General features: G+C 52.1%; 9 protein-coding genes across 9 annotated transcripts; 5 read left to right on the top strand and 4 right to left on the bottom strand.

Annotated features, from left to right (window-relative positions):
• Positions 1-603: 603 nt before the first annotated feature.
• Positions 604-3,399, top strand: CKM354_000470500 (uncharacterized protein; the record flags this gene model as incomplete). Its single annotated transcript, XM_044799952.1, has 6 exons — positions 604-667; positions 722-1,198; positions 1,255-1,362; positions 1,425-1,674; positions 1,729-2,186; positions 2,240-3,399. 6 exons carry the CDS (start codon positions 604-606, stop codon positions 3,397-3,399), a joined length of 2,517 nt encoding a protein of 838 aa, XP_044655887.1.
• Positions 3,400-3,426: 27 nt separating this feature from the next.
• CKM354_000470400 (uncharacterized protein) lies at positions 3,427-4,330 on the bottom strand (the record flags this gene model as incomplete). The annotated part of the gene is made up of 2 exons (XM_044799951.1): positions 3,427-3,956; positions 4,009-4,330. 2 exons carry the CDS (start codon positions 4,328-4,330, stop codon positions 3,427-3,429), a joined length of 852 nt encoding a protein of 283 aa, XP_044655886.1.
• Positions 4,331-4,530: 200 nt separating this feature from the next.
• Positions 4,531-6,319, bottom strand: CKM354_000470300 (uncharacterized protein; the record flags this gene model as incomplete). Its single annotated transcript, XM_044799950.1, has 2 exons — positions 4,531-4,647; positions 4,715-6,319. 2 exons carry the CDS (start codon positions 6,317-6,319, stop codon positions 4,531-4,533), a joined length of 1,722 nt encoding a protein of 573 aa, XP_044655885.1.
• Positions 6,320-6,667: 348 nt separating this feature from the next.
• CKM354_000470200 (uncharacterized protein) lies at positions 6,668-7,836 on the top strand (the record flags this gene model as incomplete). Its single annotated transcript, XM_044799949.1, has 2 exons — positions 6,668-6,740; positions 6,803-7,836. 2 exons carry the CDS (start codon positions 6,668-6,670, stop codon positions 7,834-7,836), a joined length of 1,107 nt encoding a protein of 368 aa, XP_044655884.1.
• A 102-nt stretch (positions 7,837-7,938) lies between these two features.
• Positions 7,939-8,880, bottom strand: CKM354_000470100 (uncharacterized protein; the record flags this gene model as incomplete). Its single annotated transcript, XM_044799948.1, has 1 exon — positions 7,939-8,880. The coding sequence occupies one exon, from the start codon at positions 8,878-8,880 to the stop codon at positions 7,939-7,941; it is 942 nt and encodes a 313-aa protein (XP_044655883.1).
• A 1,084-nt stretch (positions 8,881-9,964) lies between these two features.
• CKM354_000470000 (uncharacterized protein) lies at positions 9,965-10,777 on the bottom strand (the record flags this gene model as incomplete). The annotated part of the gene is made up of 1 exon (XM_044799947.1): positions 9,965-10,777. One exon carries the CDS (start codon positions 10,775-10,777, stop codon positions 9,965-9,967), a length of 813 nt encoding a protein of 270 aa, XP_044655882.1.
• A 1,121-nt stretch (positions 10,778-11,898) lies between these two features.
• CKM354_000469900 (uncharacterized protein) lies at positions 11,899-14,126 on the top strand (the record flags this gene model as incomplete). The annotated part of the gene is made up of 2 exons (XM_044799946.1): positions 11,899-12,860; positions 12,911-14,126. The coding sequence occupies 2 exons, from the start codon at positions 11,899-11,901 to the stop codon at positions 14,124-14,126; spliced, it is 2,178 nt and encodes a 725-aa protein (XP_044655881.1).
• Positions 14,127-16,708: 2,582 nt separating this feature from the next.
• Positions 16,709-18,388, top strand: CKM354_000469800 (uncharacterized protein; the record flags this gene model as incomplete). The annotated part of the gene is made up of 1 exon (XM_044799945.1): positions 16,709-18,388. One exon carries the CDS (start codon positions 16,709-16,711, stop codon positions 18,386-18,388), a length of 1,680 nt encoding a protein of 559 aa, XP_044655880.1.
• Positions 18,389-19,055: 667 nt separating this feature from the next.
• On the top strand, positions 19,056-19,838 carry CKM354_000469700 (uncharacterized protein; the record flags this gene model as incomplete). The annotated part of the gene is made up of 1 exon (XM_044799944.1): positions 19,056-19,838. One exon carries the CDS (start codon positions 19,056-19,058, stop codon positions 19,836-19,838), a length of 783 nt encoding a protein of 260 aa, XP_044655879.1.
• Positions 19,839-19,880: the final 42 nt, after the last annotated feature.

The raw sequence follows: 19,880 nt of genomic DNA, 5'->3' as shown, positions 1-19,880 counted from the left end.
GCAGCAGAGAGCTTCAAAACCCCGGTTGCATGTGTGATTCTTACCGAAGACATGCGAGGACAGAGCGGCACATCCACATCAAGCAGGCACATGGCAGACGAGTGATTCACACGTTGCTTGGCAAAGTCCCTGATGGGCGACCTCAAAGATCTGCATCGCGACTTTACCCAATCCGCTCCGAAAGCGCGAATGCGAGGTGTAAGTTCAGCCACCAGGCCGCAGCTCGTCAAGCATACTCTTTATGCTTTCTTGCTACGCTGTACGGCATGAAATTATTGGCTACGATTTTCAACCTGAAATCCTGCAAGGCATCCTTTCATGTCACAGCGCTGGCGTAGCCATTTGCAGAACAGCTATGGTATGGAAGGATTCCACGCACAGTAGCCAACCGCACAGCCTACCTAGCGAATATTTGTGATCGACACAAGTTGTATCAGTACACATTCCCGAATAGGCACGCGTATCACTTGCGCTGATCAGGGACTACTTGCATTGCCGACAGAGCGCGTGCTGGCGTGCTTGAAATACTATCGCGAGATGCCCACTTGTAGGGTTCGAGGACTTTTTGCGCTGTCTCGTCGGGCGAAAGGCAGGTGAGCAAAGATGATCACAGATCACATTACTGTCGCGCAGGCGGCGGCAGTACTCAACGTTGCCATTGTTGTCGGTGAGTTCGGAACATAGGCGAGAGATTTCTACACCGGTTCTGATTTGATTACAGTACAAGTCACCTACCCTCTGCTCATCTCCCTGGTCGCTGTCGGAATCGTCAAACGCAGGACAAATGTTGCAACATGGTCGGTCTTTGGACGTCTAATCAACCACTCGCACTGGCCATTCCTCCTGCAGACTGATTCTGTGAATGGCAAGAAGGTGGATAAGCGCATTCAAGGCATTGCTATCACATCTACGCTCACGACGCTTTTGCTCGCTGTCGCTGCAGTTGTCACGCCTCTGGGCCTCCGCAGCCAACTGCGCGCTGGTGAAGCTCAGGATATCCGATTTGAATATATCCGAGACACTAGCGCTTTGGGCATGGCTGCGCAATCTCGCGTTGGGTACAAACCAGACAGATTATGCAGCGATGGGTTATCTTATGAGCCTTGTCCGGGCAACGACGATGGAGTGTATATGATCCGTAACGCCTCTGGAAGAGGCTTGTTCACCAAGCCTGGGAGGGATGATGCTACTCTCACGAGTGAGTTGCTGATCAGACCCACGACTAAGGATGACTGACTGAGGGGGTGATCGCAGCAAACATTCCTGAGAACACGACACAAGTATTCTCAAGCGCCGACAATGATTTTGGAGGCACAGTCGCTAACCTCTTTGACATTCAATATCGATCTTTCATCAACTACAGTGGGTAGCAGCCATGCATCAAAGTAAATGCGGTCATTGCTAATGAGCGGTCGATAACGCAGACAACCAGACAGAGCCAGAGAGAGATGAGCGACCCAGGTGGGTCGATGCTGGACAACCACGGACGCAGGGCAAGTTTCAGTATTATCAACAATTCTTGCTCGAGAACAAGACTCGTGCGGTGGAAGGTTTGATCGTGTCCACGCAAACAAACTTGACTGGAATTGGCTTTCGCAACCACACACTGCCTCCGACGTCAGAATATGGATATTCATGGTCCGAGTACATTCTTTGGCTAGAGCCAGAGACAGCGTGAGTAACGGGTAATTCGACGTGCCGTTCTACCGCTGACGACAACTTGCACAGATGCACAAATTTGAATGTGACCTATGAGTATACCATTCCAGCGCCGGGATACCAGGCCGATAACAACATAAATCAAACCATTGTGGACCGTGGGGGATTTGTGGACGCACCATCGACGTTCACACCTCCGGAACTCAACGCCACACAAGCGGCTCCCAAATTCCTCGAGCGCTCCTACGTGGCAGCAGTCGGCACCAACATATTTTTGGGCAGGTACATGAATATCACCAAGAGGACCGCAGAAATGGGTAAGCGATATCGAATTGAGGATTACTTGGACAACGGGACTTTCATCTCTGGCTTGCAGAACAATCCTGAACCAAATCACATTGCTCTGTCGGCGTTTGGCAAGTACGACTATGCGACTAATCGCTCTAATCCTGGTTTACCGGGCCCGTTGAGCATCCTGAGCACATACAACTTTACTGAAAATGTTAGCCCTGATATTGTCTTGCTAGGTATGAGTTGCAAGGGCAGCGTATCGTACACAGGTCCGCTGACCATATATCAGATGATTTCATCAACGGCTATAACTCTAGCTATGCCACGAATATAACACGGATGGGCGCGAAAGGAGGCCTCATACTCGGCACTGGCACACAAATAGACGATCAGGGAAATCCGATTCCAGGTAGCGACGCCCTCCAGCTCACTCCTGGCGGTACCTGGCAACAACCAATCTACTCTTGCGTATCAGGCGTGTCAGCTTCGATCAAACTCGTCGATTTCCAGATCAACGGCACTGCCAACCTCGATAACCTCATCATCGAAAACGTTCGAGATGTCGAGTATGGGTCCGAAGACGACCTGCCTACCTGGGCGATAGAGAACACTTACCGCAGGATCTCTGATATCGATCCATACTGGGGTCTCATCTCCTCGGAAGCAGCAAAAACAGCCAACGTCTCAACTGTTCGCCAGCCGAAATTCCGACTGCCTGCAAACGCCGCCTCAGTCTGGGGAGGTACTACCATCATTGATGATGCTGTAGCTGGAATCAGAGCCCCGCTTGCGGCTCTGGTCGACATGTTTGGAAAATATACACAGGTGATCCCTGGAGCGCAAGACTACACCGGAGCGAGTAATTACCTGCTGTACTTGCAATGGCAACGCCTGCTGGCGAACGGAGCAAACCCGGGAAAGATCGTGGATTTGATCTGGACTGATGTAATGGCCAACAACTTGGTAAGCGCGCGAAGCACGCTTTCCATGACGTCTGACCAAGGCCAAATTCAACGCCGTGACACGTCTCAATCGGCCGCGTTCGCGTTGAGGCCTTGTGCGCAGTATTCGATCGGAATATCTTACGATTGGCGCTACGCTATCCCTGCTCTCATGTTTGCATGCGTGTACGGCGCACTATTCGTATGGTCGCTCGTCATGTTCTTGACGAGGAATTTGAGTTTGGGCATATTGAGACACATGCTGAACCAGACTTCGGCGGGACGAGCGATTACGACTGAGAGGAGTCAAGCGAACAATGAGATCGATGTTGCGAGGACACCAGTTTGGGCGAGAATCAAAGGCGATGAGGCTGTGAGGATCGGGAAAGACTCTCTGGGCGGAAGCTATAATGGGCAGCATGGAGGACAAGGCTCAGGGTCGCAGGAGTATTATCCTTTGGAGGCAAAGCCGGGGATGAATCATGAGGTTGAGAGGGCTTCGCAGTAGAGCTTTTGTTCATTACGAAATTCGTACTCATGTTGAGGATATAATATTATCTTCGATCGCCGAGTTTATGACTTGGGGCAATGTCATCGCAGCATCACCTTGGACAAACCAATCATCTTCATCCATGAAATCCTCGTCGGGCTCGACATTGAAGTGCGCTACCCGTGCGCCTTTCTCTCTTGCCTTTTCAATGTAGGTCGCCGCTGGGAATACACGACTTGAAGTACCGATAACAAGGAATAGATCCATACGAGGAAGATCTTCGAGCCATTCGTCGACTCGGTCCAGGAGATCCAATGGTAATTGCTCGCCGAACCATACGACTCCAGGTCGAAGAAAGTTCTGTCGACATTTGCTGCATGTTGGGAGGATGGCGGAGTACTCTTCTGGTGTTGTTCCAGGTACTGCTTGTGCAGAGTCCAATGCTGGAGTCAAAGGTGAACTACGATTATTCCAGATCTCGAATCCGCACTCCGGATCAAAACATTTCGCAATGAACAGAGAGCCATGTATCGGCGCGAGTTTCGTACTATCATGACCAGCTCGTTGGGAGAGGTCTACAGTGCCGATACATCAGCAATCATACCTGCAGGCCGAAGTAAGTCTCACCATCAATATTCTGCGTAATAACAAGAAAGTCTTCCTTTTTCTCTGCTAGTCTCGCAAGAGCAAAGTGTCCAGCATTAGGTTTAGCATTAGCAGCATTCTGCCTTCTTTCTTCGTAGAACTGCCAGACTAGCAGTGGATCTCTGACGAAGGCGGAACGCGAAGCGACAGAAGTGATTTCGTGGCCGTGCCAGAGAGAACCTTGCCCTCTGAATGTCGGAATGCCGGAGGAAGCTGAGAGGCCGGCACCAACGAGGGCAACGACGTATTCTGATTCCCGAAGACAGTCAACTAGGGAGCTCAAATCTGTTGATGTGGCTGACATGGTTCGCCTGGGTTTCAATAATTGCTTAGTACTACTTACGAAGTGGAGTGTGAGCTCCAGCAGCATGCATGGCAAGGCTACAGATCCGTTGAGCTTACGTAAGGAACCTTACTGGGCTTGGTTTATTTGTTTGTTGTGAACTGACTCGAGCTTGCTCGCTCTTGGAAAATATCCTACAAGTAGCAATATCATACTCCAGGTTATAGTCTCGCTCGAACCCTCCCATCAGTGGAACTTGAAGGAGCACGTTTCACCAAATCTTCACCAACAACCTTGCCCGTGAAAATGCAGCCACCAAGGAACGTGCCTTCCAATGCCTATGAATGAATCAGTATTGCGACTCCGCTGAGGTGATACAAGTGGTCAGAAGGGTACGATACTTACCGAATATCCATGAACACCACCACCACCAAATCCTGCAGCTTCTCCAGTCGCATACAGGCCTTCGAAGACTTTGCCGTCTGACCGGAGGACCTGACCTTGCAAATTCGTCTCCAGACCTCCCAAGCTCTTGCGAGTCAGGATATTCAACCTTACAGCGATCAGAGGCCCAGCAGATTTGTTGTTCAAGATTTTGTGCTGTGGAGCAATACGAAGACTATCGGCCATTGTCTTCCGAGCATTATTGATCGTCATGATCTGTGCGTCTTTCGTATACTGGTTGTCGAGTTGCATGTCTCGTAGCTCGATCTGTCGTTTGATGTCCGCATAATCTAGAACAGGGCCATTGCGTTCTTTCGCAAGCCTGTTCATGCCATCGACCAGAGATTCCAAGTCGTTCGCTACGACAAAGTCTTTGCCGTTCTTTTGGAAGGCTTGGACTTCTTTTGTGCCTAAGGTGGTGAAGTATCTGTATGCAGTACGCCAGTAAGACTTGCTGGTGATGTCCTCGTTCTGTTCCGAACCTGACAGAGCAAATTCGCGAGCGATGATCGATCGATCCAGTATGAAGAAAGAATAGTCATGGCCGGTACTGCAGATGTGGTTTAGTGTTGCGAGAGTGTCGCTTCCGGGAAAGAGGAAAGGAGGCATGCGCTTCCCATTCGCGTCGAACCACAGCGAGGAAGGTCCGGGGATGATGCGGATGCCATGTAGCGGCCAGATCGAGTTCCAGTTCTGGAGTCCCTCAGTATAATGCCACATCCGATCCATGTTGATCACGCTGGCTCCTTGGCTGCCTGCAATCTTGACCATCTTTCCGTCCACATGAGCAGGAACACCCACCACAACGCTCTCAGGCGCTTTTGGCCCAAGTCGATCCATCGGCCAATTCCTCTTCACTTCCTCAACATTCCCGCCGATCCCTCCAGTAGCTATAACCACAGCTCGGCCAGTGACCTCAAACTCATCCACAACCGTCCTCGAAGTCTTCGCCCCCCTCTCAACATGATCACAAGGCTCCAAAACCTTTCCCCTCACACCCCTCGCGACCCCATCCTCCACAATAATCTCCTCAACCATATGCCTATACCTAAACTCCACCAACCCCTTCTTCTTCGCCTTCAAAACCTCCTTCACAAAAATCCTCAGAACCTCTGGCCCCGTCCCCCAAGTCAAATGAAACCTCGGAACACTATTCCCATGTCCCCCCGCACTCCCCGCCCCCCGCTCCGCCCACCCCACAGCCAAAAAACTCAACCCCAATTTCCTCACATAGTCCTCCAGCTCATCAGTCGCGAAATCAACGAAAGCTTTCGCCCATTGTTTCGGCCAGAAATCTTCTTTATCTTCACGATCGAAACCTGCGGTGTTTAACCAATCGGAAAGAGCCAATTCGCGGGAATCTTTAATGCCTTGTTTTCGTTGCGCTTTAGAATTTACGCAGAAGAGACCTCCTAGGGACCAGAAGGCTTGGCCGCCGAGGTTTGCGCGGTGTTCTTGGTCGAGGATTATTACGCGTTTGTTGGCTTTTGTTAGTTCGTAGGCTGCGACGAGGCCGGAAAGGCCGGCGCCGACTATGAGGACCGGCTCGTCAGTGTTTTGTTTCATTGCTGGAGAAGGTGAAGTTAGGAATGTCACAGTCAGCGTTCGAGCTTTGAGGCTGTAAGATGTAAGCGCTGTGGTCTCAGATTGTGCCGAGGGATAAACCCCATGCGCTTTTGCCACGTGCGTTCGTATTTGGGGCTTTCCGTTCTGGGACGATGTGGATGAACGATGAACCGGAGTCTTTGTGTGTCGAGATTCTTGGGAAAGATCAACGCAACAATTTAGGTTTCGTTCAGAGCGGTACGAGACTGTGGAGCACATCACGACAACCGCGGCATCGATAGCGACGCGTTGGCGATACATACAAGTAGGAAGCCACGCAACAAATGTGATGTCTTGCACTATGCCATAATGTCCAACGTAAAGCAGGCGCTGATGGCGTTCTTCAACTATGTACGTCTTGGACCAGATATTATACTCATAGGTATGTATGCGCGAACCCTTCATTTGCAGGCATTCGCAGAGGCTGACAACAGTTGGCTATAGTCCTACGAACTGTCTGGGGCTTCCTGTTCCATTCTTCCGTCTACAGGAAGTACAACTGGGGCTGGCGTCGAACTCTCGGATTCAACCTCTACACAAGCCTCATTCGAGCCGGACACGCGAATCCCGTATTTCGAACCAAAAAATCATCAGGCGCAATAATCCGAAAAGCGTGCTCGAAGAACGGCTGGCCGCAGACTGCTCAGACTTTGTCTGACAAAAGCTGTCCTGATGCGTATCTGCATGAGATCGGCTCGTTCAAGAGCTCAAAAGGCGGACCAGTAATACTATACTTCCATGGCGGTGGCTACACCATGCCCTTACATCCTCAGGCCCATCTCTTGTCCTGCCGAGACTATGCGACGGCTCTTGGTGCTTCAGCATTGTTCGTTTTGGAATACTCTCTGTCGCCTGGCGCGAAGTATCCCACTCAGCTGCGGCAAGCAGTCCTTGCGCTCCGATATCTGCTAGAGACGCGAAACCTCTCTCCATCGCAAATCATCTTTGGCGGCGATTCTGCAGGCGGGCATCTCGCAATCACACTGATGGCACACATCCTCCAACCCCATCAAGATATTCAGCCGATTCCCGAGGATCTGACCAGCAAAGCTAAATTCAGAGGCATGTTCCTGATCTCTCCGTGGGCGACCATGCAGACAGGCTCTGCCAGTTTCCGCGAGTACGACCAGATCGATGGATTGAGTATTGCTCGAGTCCAGTATATTATAGATCTCTTCGATCCTGTCAAAGATGATGTCTGGGCCGATCCACTCACGGCAGGCGAGAAATTCTGGGCCCATTTACCAGTCGAAAGGGTGATCGTAACGGCCGGAAGTATTGAATGCCTGCGGGATGATGGTGTCGAGCTGGGCCGAGCCTTGAAGGATGCTGAGCATGGTGGGACGCAAGTTGAAATCGTGGTTGCTGAAGGAGAAGTCCATGTGCACCTTGCTTTCGACTACGCATTTGGGTTGCCGATGTGCGAGTCGCGAAAGAAGTTGATTGACTGGTTCGCTTCATTGAAAAATCCAGCGTAGCATGAATGGACAACATGTCTTCGATCCCAAGTTCGCCATACTGGCATATCCTTGGTCATACAGCTGCCATCTGACCCATGTCATAGCGGCATACATTCTTCCTCATTCTGAGATGAGCGGTATTTGATGTACAGTATGTTCTGGAGGATGTGCAGTCGAGATGCAGAAGATGGTCAAGCTATCAGGCTCGCCAAGTACAGTATGTTCAGGTCCGAGCTGGTGGTGGACCACCATCTGCCCAGGAGTGACGTCCTCAAATCCGATGATGGTTTTACACACGCGAAGTTGTCTCCTAGCATTCCAGACACCTTCTTGTACAGGATAGCGGCGGAAAGTTTCCAGAGCCTTTCGCCGCACCACCGGGTCCCGGCATTCTAGCGCCACACTCCGAATGCCTGGGAGCAATCCAACACCAAAGAGGAAAGGCGGCACAACATCGCCAATGCTGCGGCATAACTGCTGTAGTGAAGCGTCGATGAGTTCGAGAGCTTCTGCATACAGTCTGGTCGCGCGAGTGTCTTGTTTCACCGTCCGCCGACTGTGTTGCAGTTCGAGCTGCAAAAGAATCTTGCGAGCTCGAAGTATTTTCAAGCGACGGCCTTCAGGTGATGCCTCTGACCTGCTTGCTTGGAGTTGTTCAAGTCGTTCAAGGGCTTCGGCGAAACGAGTGTGCAATTTCGTAATGGTTGAAATGTTCTCGAATGCAGACTTTGCCTCGCTTTGAAAATGATGAAGCTCTTGTTCGCGACGTACTGGCACAAGCTCTATGATGATGTTATAGAACTCCGAGATAACGTTCTCGACTTCTTCATGGTCCGTGGGAAGCTGGTCTGTCCCGAGCAGCAACTTTTGAATGGCGGTTGAAGCAGGCGCAATGGGCTCGTGAAGGATGACATTGACTCCATATGCTCGGAGTAGACGTGCCACCTCGAGTAGGTCGAAGGATGTGGTGTACAAACGGTTTCTGCACACAAATCGTATCCCACAATTCAAGTGAACAAGTGCTCCAGATCCTGATTCGCGCGCAGTCTCTAAAACGATCATGAGAAGACAAGCCAGAGAGGGAATCGTGGCGTTGTCATCTGACCAGCCGTCAAGCGAGTGACGGACAGACAGTATTGCCTTGGCGTAAAGGGCAGTCGGAAGTCGTGCAACCGAGCCCGGGGCGTGTTCAGACAACCGTCGATCGCAAAGAATGCGGTGCTGCTCACCGATCGCAGCTGCAATGTGGCGAAATGTCTCAGTAGACTGCACAAGGGCGGCGACAGTCTGATTCCAAAGCGATGTTGGCCGGCATGTATTCAGAAATGGCAGTGTGCGTGTGAAGAAATACTCGAGAGCGAGCTGATCACTTCCACAGAGAGCAGTGTGAGATGGCGGTGGACTCACAAAGAGCGGCGGACTCGCGGATAGCGGAGAGCTCGCGGATAGCGGAGGACTCGCAGACAGCGTTGGACTTTGCTGAGAGATCTTGGGGTCAAAGTGCTGGAATCTGCGGAAGGTTGGCCATCGACGAGGCTTCACTGCTGAAGGCACTTCTCGAATGCATTCGCGCTTGGCATTTTTACAGCGGAGGCATGTAGGAAAATTCTCGTCGCATTTGCGGTGGCTTTGCCTGTTCATTCGGAGTTAGTGCATACATTATCAGCGGCAAGGCAGCCTGCCAGTCTGGGTGGTAGATTCTCGCGGTATGACTTGCTTGCATGCTACACAGCCACGGCGGGATTTTTTATGGCTCGACCGGCGCATCTTTTCTTGAACATCGTGGAGATTGTTAGGCATAAGAATAGTCTCGGTGTCGTCGTGCTGCAGCCCTCCGCCTTCCTCACACGTTGAATTGAGGCTCTTGTGATGTCGGTTTCGGTCATGCAGTCAAGCGTCGTATGCGACTGATGCTGGATCTGGACGCAGGCGCTTGCCATTCGACAGAGACGAGGACGATGATATCGCGAGGAGGTCGCCGGTGGCTGTCTCTAGAAATGTTTCTCCATTGACTGCCTCATCTTTGGTAGACAGACCCTGCATGTGGCTGGCTTCTGCGGAGGTGGAGGTGGGGGCAGACCTATGAGGTAGACGCACTAGTCGTTTTGGGAAGGCCTCAAATACGCATAGGGTCCGAGCTTACGAGCTATAAAGTCTCCTGGAGTCTGCGATGGATTTCTCGTGCCGATGGCTCCCGGAGAAGCCAACAGTCACGAATAACATCCGCAAAGTCCATTCCGACGAGATCGGAAAATTGACGAAGGCCGTAGAGCCGACCGACGCGACGCGTTTCGAGATCATCGTACGGAGGTCTCCCTGTCAGGATCTCAAATGTGCAAGAGCCCAACGCGAACAAGTCATCTGATGCCTCGATACGCCCAGTACCCCGATCTCGTGGAGGATAGAACCTTGCGCTCCCGCCTCCATTTGTGCGCCCACCGTCGAGCGAACTGCATCCAAAGTCGGCCACCTTGAGTTCCAGGTCTTTATCGAGAAGCAAATTCTTCGTACTGAAATCACAATGCACAATATTGGCTGAATGAAGTAGCTTCAACCCTTCAGCCAGTGCAACGATCCACCTAAAGCGCTGTTCTTTGGAGATTGACTCGTTGTGGGCTCGCAAATACGCTCTGAGAGTGCCGTTGGCCATATGTTCCATGGTGATGGTATGAGCATGCTCATCATACGAGCGAAACTTGACAAATCTCGGGTGATCGCCGAAAAGGTCGAACAGTCTGCCATAGGCGCGAGCTTCCTGAGCCATTTCGTCTTCGCAATCATCTTGCTCTGGCCATGCGTACTTGATCACGGTTCCATCGTCTTGCAGATAGACCACGCCTGTGACGCCTCCGTCTATGAGCTCTCCTTTCGCGAATAAGATGGGCATGTCAGGGAAGCTCGCGTGCTCCTGAGGCAGTGCTTGGATGCCAGAAGTGTCGTTGAGACTGTTTTCTGCCATGTCGCCGAACAGACTGTCTGCGATGGCGGAACACTATTCTCCATGGGCGCAGAGCGCGTCTGAAGTGGCAGATCCAGAGCCGATCAGTGTTGAGTGGTTGTTACTTGGCTTCACGCGTCAGCAAGAATCGCCGCTTGTCTGCTGAATGAGAAATGGCTCGACGGGGATCCAGCATCAACCGATCAGCCAATCTCGCCGCAATGGGACCTGAAGTGTGTACGTGTTATACGCCAACTTGCAAAAGGTGAGCTGGCCCCGAGAATGGCGGTGGAATGCTGAGTCCCCAGCAGTATAGCACTTGGCACGCTGTGACCCCTGTGGAGGGCACATTGTGGTACAAGCCGTCCGGATCTGAGGGGACTCCTGCTGAATCGGCGCAGGTGCAGTCCGTGTGCGACGGAATTGATTTTGTGACGCGAAGCCAGGCACGCGTCTCAACAAACTCATGATGGAAGTTCTCAGAACGGATGGCACAATCCGGCACGGTCCCGGCCCGAGCCTGCCGCATCCGGACGCCTCCACCTCCGCCTTCCTGCTTATTACACTGCACTCCTGTGTCTTCCGCCTGCACTTGTCCACTCTGTCACAGGCACAGTCAACAGCTCTTGAGTCTTCTACTCCTACACGGAACGCTCATCGTGCTGGTCGACTTCATCTCGTATCTGGCCGATACATACGATGGACAGCAACACGAATGCGACGATGCCAAGTGCTGAGTTGTCAGAGGCCTTGGGTGGCTTGCTGGGCGTGGCTACAGCTTCGACGCCATACTGGAGGGAATGCTGTAGTCAGCATTGAGCCAGAAGCGTGCTCGAACTTTGTGCACCCATACGAGTGGGGTGAGGTCGGCGAGGCTTCTTTCCTATTGCACGGGGCCGAAAACAGCTGTCTGCCACAGTTCTCGACCTGCACACACAGCCTGGCATGAAAGCGAATGCGAGAAGAGGCCGCCGCCACAGCATTGGCATGACTGTCCAGCTGTGAAATGCGCGATATGTACGGTCAGCTGCGCCAGGTCGAGGCTTCGTCGGCCCTCGTCTTCTCGAGACAGCCAGTTCACGCCCTTAGACGCTCCCCCATCTAAACCGCAACCTTTGTCGGCTACCCAAAGGGAGCTGAACATGGCAAGCTATGTCAGCCGCAACTCGACTGGAGAGTACCCAATCCTGTTGAACAGGCCATGGATGAACCATTCAAAGGACACATTATCCGCCTGGACCATCACCGTCACGGCAGAACGCGGCGCCATCCTCATCGCAGTGCTTGCGCTCCTGGTAAGGGTAGCGGGCGAGTCGCTGTGGACTATTATAGCATGTGCTTTACATCAGTATCGCGCTCGGAACGGACCCGAGACGGCCGTCTTCCGTCAACTCCAAGTCATTCTTCGAAATGCTGGCGGTTCCGTCACGAGCGTGCTTGAGATCATCAACACGGGATGGGCATCTCGAAAGAATTCTCCACAGTCGCTGTCAAAAGCAATGGTGCTCGCGCTGTTTCCGCTCTCCGTCGTTCTCTCGTTCACTGCGGCCGGTATTCTGGTTGCCAAGGTCGCCGTGCCAGCATATGAGAGCAACCAGGTACTGCTCAAACCAACCGCCTGTGGCTTGACTGCTTACACAGAGCCCGGTACGTTTTTCCGTCACCAAAGCAAACCTTCTGATGACATCCGCCAAAGTCGCGCATACGTTGACCGGTGCTTCGGCAAACCCAATGGAACCTCAGGCTGCTCGCAACTCCCAATACAACAGCTGCCGTACGAAGCTGACACGTCTGCGAGCTGCCCATTCGCCGGACTGTGCACCCTAGGTGACAACGGTGCGATGCGCATGGACACGGGACTGCTGGACTCGCACGTCCACCTGGGGGTCAATGCGAAGGAGGAAGACCGCGTTGGGTTTCAAATCGTGTCGACTTGCTCTGTTCTTGCAGATTTTGACTTTCAGGAACTTGTTCGAAACCCATACGACGAATTGCCCGCCATTCAAGCTGTAATACGCGCAAATCTGGGCAGTGTGGGATCGCAGAACTTCACCTGGGAATACAATACCGTGCAGGCTACGCAGTCCATTGCGTACACGATACAGTAGGTTGAGCAACGTCTTGCTCCAATCATTTTTGCTAACGCATTTTCAGTCCCTTTTGGCACAATGCCGGCAGTAAACTCACCTGGCAACCAATCGATGAGCTCAAATTCGATGATGCAGATACTACAGTTGCCTTTCTCGCCGCCAACAAGGTCTTGTACACCGAACCCGTCTTTGATCCAATGTTCTCAGCCAACGGCACATATCCGATCACGGGCACATTGGACAATCAAACCTACTTGGAGCCAGATCACTACTTCACGACTGTCGCTTGTACAGATCAGCTCAGACTTTGCAACTCAGCAACCGGCAAATGCTCCCCACTGGACGGCATGACCACGATTCGCTTCGACCCGCTCGAGCTAAATGTCAAGCAGATTGCAACAGTGGAGAGGATTATTTACGCTCGTTGGGCCTCGCACATTTACACAGTCATCTACCCGCAAGGTCCGTCGGCAGTCTCCGCATACGATCAGATATACGATAGACACTCTGGCCCTCTACCCGATAATCAGTGGCAGAAAGAAGTCGAAGGATGGTATCAGACGGCGCTCGCAAATCTCCAGTTCCGAATCGCAGAAATGCCAAATCACAAATGGGGTGAGATGGACAAGAATTCGCCTTTCTACATCCCAGTCGAATCGCTCAACTATACTGGCGCGCAAGCAATGAAAGATCTATGCCATCAACAACTCATGCGAAGCACGGCGCAATACCAGTCGTTCTCCATGGCTGGCCTGCTCATCGTCATTATCGTCAGCTGCATCATCATACTTACATCCTGGGTTATTGATACGTGCGTCGGCGTTCAGAAGAATCGTCGACCCGGTGGTGACAAAAGACACAAACATCTCGCATGGATCGCGGATGGCAAGCTTCAGCTGCTTCGTATGGCTCTTCAGAACGGCGGTCACGCGCAGTGGACGAATGAGGATAAGGTGACGCCAATTCGGTCTCCCGCTGATCAAAAGAACATTGCACCTGTCGTGGAGCGTATGGATGCTTCGGGCGAGACACGTATTCACTACGATGCTGATGGTTATGGTCATGGTGCCGTTCGATATACTGCGTACTCGCCCCCTAAAGTCGAGCAGGACGAGGGTAGCTATAGGAGAGGTCAAGCAGACACGGGTGAGACAGCACGAATGGAGACGATGCACGATACTCAGTATTATGGTGGTCAAACTACAACGGGAGGCCGCGGAGGGGTTGTTGAGAGTGCTGCTCCGTTGTTGCCGCCACGAAAGCCAGTACCACGGATGTGAACAGATTGAGGCAGCTCAAGTATTATGCTTTTCACTTATTTATTACTTTAATGTCAGTTCCGCTTGTGCCTCCAGCTACGGCAATCGAGCTGTGACCTTTCGACAGTATATGGGCGTGTTTGAAGCCTTGGAGACACAGTCAAGGTCACTTCCAGCGCTGAGACACAGCGGGTAAAAGTCGACATGCCTCGAAGGATTTCGTATCTTCGCAAAGCGTTTGAGGGTGTCCGACATTTACTTGATTTATGCTGCTGTACCGAGTTGTATAGTAGCGGGCTTTCGAGAAGATTGCCGTCTGAGAATGTGGTAACTACAAATGGCTTGGAATAAAGCCAGACAATGCGTCTGTCCTGGTGGAGGACAATGTATTGCAGGATCTTCAATTCGACTTTCGACCAAGCTATGGTAGGAGATGTAACTGAGCAGGAAACGTGTGCCTGCATCTTCTCGACCCGGATGGGTTGCTTGTATCCAGCAGTGCTTTTACGTGCGCTCTCGGTTGGTTATTACCTACACTGCCTTTCAATTCCACGGCGTCACAGAGACATGGTGAACGCTCTGTTTGTCTCCAAAGGCTGCCTTGGATTCATTGCTGCATCCGCTGCCTCTGAAACCGACGAGCTTTGCAGAGATACATAAGGCTGACTGTCTGTCTCCGGCTGTCCGTATGGATGGACTCCTGGTCCATGGCTGCATTCGCTGCCTCCCAGCTAGACTGCAATGCGGAAACACAGGAAGTGTACTGGCTGCCTCCGGCGATTCGTTTGACCCCGCTGCCGCTGCATCCGGACACTGGTCGCCAGTGAGCTGAAATAAGATCACAGAGATACGGGAAACAGGCTTCCCATCTCCAGCGACCCACTGGATGCTTTTCTCATCCATTGTCACGTTCACTGTCACTCATCTCGTCTGCATTGGAGAGTCAGCTGAGACGCACTGTCTGACTCTGGAGGCTCGTTTGAACTCGTTTCGCAACAGTTTGACGCCGAATGCCACTCGACTAGGCAGCATCTCAGAAGACGTTTCAAACATGTCGCGGTCCTCCAACGGCAGGCAGAGACGAGCCAACTCCGCATTGTCTTACCCAATGCCGCTGGGTATCACTGCATGAAGGAGGCAGTGGGCTTATGAGTCTATCTTGGAAGTGGATTATCATGGGCAAGTGAATGCTGTTCGAAGTAGCTCAAGTGTGTTCGTCACAACGGCCCACTATCATCATTTACTCGGACGTTGTGGAAGCACTCCGAGGATGGAGATCTCAATGCCTTGTTCTGGCTGTGCCGCACTGTTGCTCGTAATCAGTACACTTGATCGGCCACGCATTGGTGGTTCATCTTCCAAGAGCTGGGGGAGTTCAGCCGAAGCAACCAGAATGGTGCAGACGCAGGTGGCGGCCACTGTCCGAAGACAATCGAAGTGAATGTGCGTGGATGTTGTGATGGTGGTCGAAGGCAGCAGCTGCTTCTCACTTGTGATCCACAGTTGTGGTTTCTGATGTTCCTGAGGCTGCATTCTGCCGGCCAATCAGAACGCGCCAAGCATTGATCTCACTAGCGCGGTTTGCCCGCGACCCCTCTATAAATTTCCTTCTCGCCCTTCCAACTTCCTCTCTTTTTTTCTTTAGCTCTCTTTGCCTTTTGGCTTAGGTATGTCAACATCAGAACATCGTTCAACCATCGAATCATCGCTAACGGTTCAAAAGATCAAGTGTAGTGAGTTTGGCGCGACATCCCCTCGACAGTTCCGACAGCTTGCTAATTGTACCTTTCCAAGGTATCTGTTCTTTTCAGTTTAATCTCTGAAACGTCACTACGGTGGCATTCAAGATTATTCTTATTTTTTGAACCAGTCGCTGGGCCGCTGAGCTTGCTCATGTCCAGTGGCACCGTGTCGCTGGCCTTCCACTACCGCCTGCTGACGCGAACACCCAACTTTTCATCAGCCTCGCGGCCTCTCGGGCTGCGAGTTGGAGAAGAGCATCTCCGAGCACACTTCCGCCGCTTTCCTTCAACTACTTCGACTACGACCCGCGTACGACTCTATGCCCACCGCCTGGTGTCGCCAGCGCGTACCTGCAGCTCCATTGTCACACGCCCACCGCCGTCCTACTGACGAACATCCTGGTCCACTTGCGAATTCGGTCGACTGCCGCAAACCAGGTTTGAAATGCGGCACCTTGCAACCACGAAACCTGGCTCAACCTCTCGCGTTCACACGATTGCAGAATGGAGCTCCATCTCTTCCTCGACTCGACAAAAGAAAGCACAGGAATACACGCAAGCATGATTGGTCGAGGTACGGATGCGGAAGAGTGCGGACAAACCAGGCGGGCATTGAAGGAAAGCCCTAGGGCCATGCTGGCGAGCAAGGAAGCACCAGGGATGCATGCGGGCAGTCACAATTGGCAATGTCGCACCTGCGATTGAGGTCGTCGGTTGACCCAGATGGCTGGTCTATGACTGCTCGACGACACTGGCTGGCGGACACTGTCCATTCGACACTCGCTGAAGGCACACGTTCGCTATTTGCAAGCCTTCTGAAGACGAACGCTGGCCACTCGGTCTAGCAAGGTCACCGCCAATATGCTGTCGTGGACCGCATTGGCGTTCATGTTGCTCGCGGCCACAGAAGCAGTCGCAGTGCCAGAAGCTAAAAGGGAACCCCGCGATGGCCTTTGGACTCGCCAGTATGGTCCGAAGTGCCCAGGTGCAGGCTATGACACACAATGCGGTGTGGGCTACGACTACACTGGCTTCACGAAGGACCAACAAGAACGTGCCGATGGCATCGTGGAGATGTTCCGCCACGCCTGGACCGGCTACTACACGTATGCCTTCCCCAACGACGATCTTTTGCCCAAGAACAACTCCTTCCGCAACTCCAGAAACGGATGGGGTTTGACTGCCATTGACGGCCTCGACACTGCGATAATTATGGAGCAACAAGACATTGTGGACATCGTTCTCGACTTCGTCCCAACAGTCGACTTCACCAAGAACAACGCCAAAGGTCCGCAAGACGCTCAGACTACAAGTCTGTTCGAGACCAACATTCGTTACCTTGGTGGCCTGTTGGCAGCCTATGACCTGCTCAAAGGCCCTTTCAAGCACATGGCTTCTGATGATACGAAAGTGGATGCCTTGCTCGAGCAGGCCAAATCGCTCGCTGATACATTGAAGTTTTGCTTCGACACTCCTTCTGGTATACCAGTCAACCTCGTACACATAGACAACCGGACTTTTACCGACAATTCACTCATGCGAGATGGCAGCTTAAGTGCTGGCCTTGCCGAGCTTGGGACCTTGGTTCCTGAATGGCAGCACTTGTCTGACTTGACTGGCGACCCGTCATATGGCGAACTGGCGCAGCGCGCTGAATCATACTGGTTCAAAGCACCCGAAATCTGGCCTGGACTCACCGGCGGGAACTTCAGCATCGATACTGGCGAGGTGATTGATGTTTATGGTGGCTGGACTTCCGGCAACGACAGTGCGTACGAGTACCTCATCAAGATGTACGTCTATGATCCGGAGCGCTACTCCAATTACAGTGATCGATGGATAGCTGCTGCTGACTCCACAATCGAACACCTTCTGAGCCATCCAAACCCCAGACCAGACCTAACCATGGCGGGCGCCTTCAGTGGAAATGTCGTGCAGAACTATTCTGAAGGTCTGGCGTGTTTCATCGGCGGAAGTTTCATCCTTGGAAGCACTGTGTTGAAGAACAAGCGCTACTTGGAACCTGGACTTCATTTTGCAGAGTTCTGCGCAAACGGCTATCGCTATGCTGCAAGCGGAATCGGTCCTTCGATATACAGCTGGAACGAGACGATATTAAGCAACGTGAACTACACAAATCAAACCGATCAGTACCAACGAGCTGGCTGGTTCATCCCAGAGAATCTTGCACTTGGAGGTGGGCAGGCTCCAGAAGCTGTCGAGTCGTGGTACTATGCCTATCAAGCCACAGGCGATCAATACTGGCGAGACGTAGCTTGGGCGTACTCACTCGCGCAGAACAAGACACTGAGGGTTGGATCAGGCTTTGCCAGTATCACCAATGTCCTGCGAGAAGACGGCGGCGAGCAGCGAAACTTCATGGCGAGTTATATGCTGGCGGAAGTACTGAAGTATCAGTTCATGATCCAGTCACCAAAGCAAGGCATCTGGGACGTCATCTCAGGCGATGACAAGGTGAACCACTTCGTGTACAATACCGAAGCGCACCCTTTTCGAGTCGCGGCGAGGAATCCTGTCTGACTGGGCCACGCATATGCGCCTCTCACGATGCCCGATTTTGCCGTGCAACAGATGGACTTTGATGCTCCGCACCGTAACGAATAGCACGAAAATATATGATCTTGCATCGCTGAACTGTGTACAGACCCTTTGCTGCCAGCAGAACTCGCAAATCGCACATCTGCTCTTCCTTCTGCGCCAAAAGCCATTCTTATGACGTCGATACCAGATGCAAAGATTTTGATATTTCAAGGTTAAAGCTGAAGTCTTGGAATTCCGATGCCAGAGATGAGCCGACTTTCGCAAATCTCGGAACATGCGGGCTTCATGCACGCCAACTACACCTTCTTCGCGCACCGAAAAGGGAGTAGCCGCTGGACCGCTAACGACTACTGCTTACGCCGCCTTACTTGATGCAGCAATTTTGGCAAGGATTGTACAACTGACAGCTTTATGCAATTGGTTCCGAGTCTTATAGCAATCTCAGGATGCCTCGTTCGGCATAGCTTTCGACAACGTGGGATGCGAGGATGGTGTGAAGACGGAAGACTGGGATTTATTTCCAATGATGTCTCACACTACTGGAGCCCTACACGAGATGTGATTAGCATTCCTGCAGACTGAGGGAGGTGGTCTCCACGTAAAGAAAGACTTCTTCTGCGCAACCTTCAGGTCCAGAGTCGCAAAGATGAACGGGCTATCTTGTGCTGGGCCTCTGCTCGGAGGCACTGGAGTCAACTACCATGAAGCAAGAGGTCTGGTGTCTAGCTTCTGCTCATCGGCCGCAGACAGCATCTTCGGCCCTTCCACGAATCAGACAGGCATTTTCAAGACCTCTCAAGGCAATTCGGATCTCCAATTAACAATCTCATATTCCACCACAAGACAAACTTACGACACCGCCTGCATTCTGGACGACGATGCTCAGCTCCCCGTTAGTAAATCCGCGTGCGAACAAGCTTTCTACCGCATCCTCAACCAATGCGACACAACACCCCCAACCTCTTCCCTAGGCAAATTCGGCGGAACAGCCAGCTCTGGCTGCGGCGTCTACACCATGGAAACCAAACCCGAAGAACTCATCGCCTGTGGCGGCGACCCTTATCCACGAGCAGTTCCCATGCCACTCGACATCATGACCGAAGGAATTGAGAAGTATTGTAATTCTCATTTACAGCTTTCACCGGATTATATCCCCGCCAGCGAAACATTCTTGGTTGAGATTCCGAAGGGGAGGTCGTATTATAACTTCGTCAAAAACGGAATCGTCGTCAAGATCGTAACGCAATTTAATGAACAAGGACAATCTGGGTGTGCAAATCCGAAGCCTTTTGGTACGCACGGAGAAGAATGTAAGAGGAAATTAACGAGTATTGTGGATCAGTGTGGGACGAAGGGGGGTGGGTTGTCGAGTAATGGGAAGAATGGATGTGTTTTGTGGACGATTTGGGGGCAGTGGGCTACGGGTTGACAAGAAGGAAAGAGATGGTTGGGTTTCAGGCTAGATTATGAG

The sequence above is a fragment of the Cercospora kikuchii genome (genome assembly GCF_019650295.1).
Source record: "Cercospora kikuchii DNA, contig_00003, whole genome shotgun sequence".
Taxonomy (NCBI): domain Eukaryota; kingdom Fungi; phylum Ascomycota; class Dothideomycetes; order Mycosphaerellales; family Mycosphaerellaceae; genus Cercospora; species Cercospora kikuchii.
The sequence above is the reverse complement of the archived record's forward strand: the minus strand, read 5'-3'. Positions and strand labels throughout refer to the sequence as shown.